Source organism: Pistacia vera, unplaced genomic scaffold (assembly GCF_008641045.1).
Source record: "Pistacia vera cultivar Batoury unplaced genomic scaffold, PisVer_v2 Contig303, whole genome shotgun sequence".
Classification (NCBI taxonomy): Eukaryota; Viridiplantae; Streptophyta; class Magnoliopsida; order Sapindales; family Anacardiaceae; genus Pistacia; species Pistacia vera.
This window is the reverse complement of record NW_022196117.1, coordinates 682664-688029: the sequence shown is the minus strand read 5'-3', so window position 1 is coordinate 688029 and position 5366 is coordinate 682664. Positions and strand designations below refer to the sequence as shown.

The 5366-nt window shown below is 37.0% G+C and overlaps 1 protein-coding gene across 1 annotated transcript; it reads left to right on the top strand.

Annotated features, from left to right (window-relative positions):
- Positions 1-483: 483 nt before the first annotated feature.
- On the top strand, positions 484-1329 carry LOC116135829. The gene is made up of 2 exons (XM_031421543.1): positions 484-621; positions 712-1329. Exons 1-2 carry the CDS (start codon positions 484-486, stop codon positions 1327-1329), a joined length of 756 nt encoding a protein of 251 aa, XP_031277403.1.
- Positions 1330-5366: the final 4037 nt, after the last annotated feature.

Here is a 5366-nt window from a genome sequence, read left to right as displayed (position 1 = left end):
ATGGTTTTCGATTTTAAGGGCATTTTTTTTTTGAATTTTCACGCATGCCAATTAGTCCCTTAATGAAGCTTATTTCCATCCATGAGTTTTTTTTTTTAGAAACCAAATTGGTTTATGTTTAGTAGATATCAGCATGAGTCAACGTGGCCAGCCTCGCACGAAATCCGTGAGAGAATTATTAGTTCCTAGAGTACTCAAAAGGGTGAGTGAGCCTGGGGAAGAGAGAATAGAAGAGTCGGGTGCCCATAGGTTAGGACCTTAGGGACCCCAGGAAGAATCAGGTGCCGATAATCAAAATGATGGGGAAGGACCAACGAGTGGACAAAATTTAGGGCTCCAAGGTGATGGGGATAACATGGAGTAGACTATGGATAGGCTAGCTCAGCTAATGACTAGGGTAGTGCAGGATAGGATGCTTGGGCGTCAAGGAGAAGGAAAACTATAGAGAGAGCAAGAAAATTAGGGGCAACAGACTTTGAGGGGATGGGAGATCCCATAAATGCCGACTCTTGGATGGATCAATTAGAGCAAGTATTTGGGATGATGGAGTGCACCGATGACCAAAAACTACGGTTTGCTACCTTTCTACTTAAAGGTAGGGCTCGTCATTGGTGGAGATCGGTACAACTTAGATATAGGGATCCAACAACAATTACTTGGGCCAATTTTCGTTAGGAGTTCTTCGATCATTATTTTCCTATGGTGTATTAGGACGTTAAGCAGAGTGAGTTTATCAGACTAACACAAGGAAATATGTCAATGGAGGAATATTTGATTAAGTTTATTAAGTTATCCCGTTTTGCCCCACTTATAGTCAGAAATGAGAGAGCAAAATGTAAGAGATTTGAGGAGGGCCTTAGAGGTAGCATCAGAACAATAGTGGCCTCACACTGCTGCACAGAGTTTGGGAAATTGACAGAGATAGCTATGAGAACTGAGAGTAATTTGGGAGAGTTTGACAAGAGAGAGCCACAAAGAGCGAAACGTAGTAACCGTGAGTGGGTAGTTGACGGCCCTAGTAATAGGAATAAAAAAAGAGAGGGTAGTTTTTCTGGGACTTCTGGTAGTCCAGGACAAGATCAGAGACAAGTCTGGGGTCAGTTGTCAGTGGGTAGTGATAATTGGAATAGAAGGTTCCAAGATAGTAGACAACTGAGTTTCGGTAGTAGTGGGGATCAACGAGTACAGTGTAACGAGTGTGGGAGATTTCATTCTGGACAGTGTCGGGGAAGGTCCTCAGGTTGTTATCATTGTGGGCAAAGTGGCCATCTCAAGAGGAATTGTCCTATTCTGACTCAAGGTGGTAGTGTCACTCAGAGACCGGTTTAGGAGAGGTTTAAGGTTCAAGGGGCACAGGGCAGGATTGGAAATAGTAGTAGTGGGCAACAAAAGGGATTAGAGCGACCCCAAACTCAGGCCCGTGTGTTCGCCTTGACACAAGAAAATGCACAAGCCACTCCAGATGTGGACACGGGTATGTTATCTAATTTTGAGAGTGAGGATTGTAATTTGATTAATCCTAATTTTACACATTCGATTGTTTTCTGAGCATGCCAATAGAGAGTTAGAGATTCTTTGGCGTGTACAGTGATGGTAGTCATCCTATAGGAAACTCTTTATTAATGAAGAGTGTGTATTACAGAATGTGTTGCGAGACTTATAAAAGGACCCATATCCGTGTATTACTCATAGTAAATTTCGAGGACGAAATTTTATTAAGGGGGGAAAGTTGTAAAACCCCATTCTAATTATATATATATTCGCTTTGGTTTTGTTTATAAGGAGGGACTTTTCTGTCAAATTTTAAAGTTTGTTTAGGGGTGAAAAGGAAGAAATGTTAACTGTTGGGTTTGCATGTAGCAAGGGCACAAAATCTGGGTGTTTTTGTAAGAAAAAGATGATGTGGTAGGGTTATATTAGAATTAAGAGAATTTGGGGGCCGTTGTAAGAAAAAAAAAATTGTTTTACATAAATTTGGGCTGCTCGCCCAAATGAAGAAGAAGAAAGTTGAGAGAAGAAAACCGAGAGAAAGAAAAGAAAGAGGGAAAGAAAAGAAAGAGAGAAAGGAAGAGAGAAAAGGGAGAAAAGAAGGAAGAAGGAAGAGAGAACGTTCGGCCGAGAGGAGGAAGGGAAGCGGAGAGAAAAAGGGAAAGAAAAAGATAAATGAGGGAGAGAAAGTGAGGTGAAGAGAAGGATGATGCTTGGGGCAACTGGGTATTTCGGGTTGAGCTAAATTTTTTAGTGTGAGTGGTTTCTTTAAAACTTTTCCAAAAATCTAAACTTTTTTTCGATTGCTTGTTAAGTGAATGTATTATCTCATGCTGTTTGATACAACTTACTGTTGACTGTGGCTTTCCTTGCTTGCATGTGTTTGGCTGAACATGGAATGAGTGAAACTGCATCATATCTGGTCCTAATGAAATATACTTGTGTTGCATGTCACTAGATCTTTCCTAAAAACACAAGACTCATGTTTGTATATTGATGTCTTATTGAGAGTCTTGTTATTTTGTGAAACTGATTAAAAATCCTCCTTCATGTTTCGGCCAAGTTGTAACCAGTGTTAGTGTAAGTTAATCAAAAGCTAATTTGTGCTGCTGGATAATATGATTGGGTGTTTTTTTTTTTTAGCTGGACAGTAGACTTGATGGTGTTGGAAACATGCTTTAAATAATGAATAAATGGGTCTGCTGTGATTCTTTTTTTTTTAATATAAGTATAACTCGCCTGAACCGGTTGGAATTATTGCACTAGTTTTGGTCTATAAATGTGTGACTTCATGCAGCATGTTTTTGGTATGAAAAAGGACGGTTTCGTGGAATTTTTATAATGGAATGTGTGCTTATAATGAGATGGAAATGGCATTATAAAGAGGAATTAAATTTTGGCTGGTTAACATGCTTGGAAAGGCTGAATTTTTTTTGCTCTAGAATAAAATAATCACAAGTGTTTTCTTGCTCGTTCTCGACATGGGGAAGTTTCTTTTTACTTGTAAATGAAGTGCTGTAAATGAGGTGTTTGGCTTGGTGTAATATAGGTGATTAAAAGGCAGGTCAAAGGGAGTTATTTAATGTCCAAGAAGATTTTATTTTGGTTTATTTTATTCAATTATTTGTGCAAATAACATTGAACGCACAAAGAGAATTTTAAATACTTTGTTTATTCATGTTTATTTTATTCTAGTATGAAATATTCTTATTCTTATTATTCTTATTATTATTTGCTCTTTGGTTTAATTATAATTATGACTTGTTATATGAATTTTGGCTTTTAAAAGTGATATTTGCTTATGATTAGTATCGGACATATGCTAAGATCATGTGATGTTGAAGTAATTTTTAATATGGGTTAAACCGTCAGTTTCTGAAACATGTTTAGAAAATTGCAGTTTCACCCCTATATGCGACTTTTGAATATTATGGCATATATGCATGATTTATAAGCACTTGTATAATATGCTCTTGAATTATATGTTACTTGAGATTATGAATGAGATATCTGTGGTGCTACAACTGCCATACGAAGTACCCATCCCCTAGTTTCAAGCTCTGCCCGTGCGATGCAAGATTCGTTGGGTATTGAGATATTCGGTCTTCAGGGTCCACGCATGCGTATTGAGATATTTAGTGCTCTGCCTGGGCGTTGAGTTTGTCTGCCAGGTATTGAGATGGTTTTCTTCAGGCTTTGCCCGCGCGATGATAGATCTTGCCGGGTATTGAGATGTATTTCCCAACTCTGCCTGTGTGTGGGATGCCCACCAGGTGTCGAGATTTTTCTCCAGGGTACTAGTTGTGGTGAGAACCTTTAGTATCAGTTTACTGATTCGAAATAGGATATTAGTTTAAAGTTTTCAGATACTAGCCTACAGTTTTCAGTATCAGTTAATAGTTTCAGTTTTCAGTATCTGATCGATAGTTTGCATTAGTTATATGAAACATTTGATGTTTGTAGCATGATTTATAGAAAACATTGTCTTTAGAAGCATAAGCATTTACAACTATTCTTTAAGTTCTCATAAAAGAATTTTCAGCATTTAGTGATGAGCTAGGATTCAGAAATTGTTGTCAGTTTAATTGATCAGATTATAATACTTAGAACAATTAGAAATGAGTTATGCATGCATACATGAATGATTAGCTACCACCATATCATGTTCATGAAATCATATTGTTTTCTGTATTTTATAAGAACCATTGCATGCCATAACTTTTGTTTGACGAATGTTTTGCAAACTTCCCCTTTCCCCCACTCACTGAGTATTTTAGCTCACCCCCTTTTCAAAAAAATGTTTTCCTCCCCCCCAGGTTTACAGGGAGATCATGCTGAGCAGTGATCACCGCTCAAGGTTGTGCCACGCGTCGACACCTTTTTATATGGGTTTTACATTTATGTCGTATTGTATCTTTGGACTTTCGTTTCAAAAACTCATGTTTCCCATCATGTATTTCCTTTTGTTTATGTTTCGGAATGTGTTGTATAAGTGGAAAACCTGGTACCACAAGTTTCCCTAAATCTTTTCTTTTGTAAAACGAAAGATGGTGTACGTTTTTTTTTTAGATGTTAGAAATGGAAATACTATGATGTTATTCAGAAAAAGTAAGTCCTTTAACAGGTTTCACAGTTTTTCTACATAGCACGTCTCGGGTATCTAAGTCTTGTAGGAGCGCCCGGATCCTACGGGATGAAGAAATTCGGGACGGGTCGTGTCACTCTCAATCTAAAAGCCATCAAAATGTCCCAAGTTGAAACCCTAGATATTGTCCAAGACCTCCAAGCTCGTCTCTAATCATCTCCATCTACAATATCTAATTGTTCTAGTCGCCTATATATCAATTCAATTTTTCTCTTATTTATTACTTTTTCATTGTTGAATCACACTCTGTGATGCTTATTTATTATTTTATCTGTCAATTTAATTTTTCTCTTATTTAGATTATTTTCCTACAGAGAATAATTTTACTGAATCAGCGAATAAATTTCTAGGTATTATATTAGATTTTACCCATATTTTTATGCAACCAATCTGTTGTTTCTCGACTACGTCGAGTATTTATGAAAGCACTAACAATATACAATTTGAATTTTTATCTCAGAGGATAATGTTCATCACAGTCTCCAATTCCAACAACATCATCCTGTCTATTTAACTTTAAAATAAGCTTCCAATCGTAATCAAAAAAACAATACCTTTTTTTTCTTTACAATACGATGAAAATACATAAAGACAACAAAGCTCCAAACACAATATCTAGCTAGCAACATTTTCTTACAACACTAACAAATTTGTCGCCAAGGCAATATAAGAATTGACAATACATATATCTCAATCTTCTGTTCACAAGTAATGGACCTATTATGCTCCAAAA

Bases quoted from the DNA above. Each gene is read 5' to 3' on its own strand.
- LOC116135829 (XM_031421543.1), top strand. From the start codon at position 484: ATGGGAGATCCCATAAATGCCGACTCTTGGATGGATCAATTAGAGCAA. The intron at 622-711 runs GTACAACTTAGA...ATGGTGTATTAG, and splicing joins CTCGTCATTGGTGGAGATCG to GACGTTAAGCAGAGTGAGTT.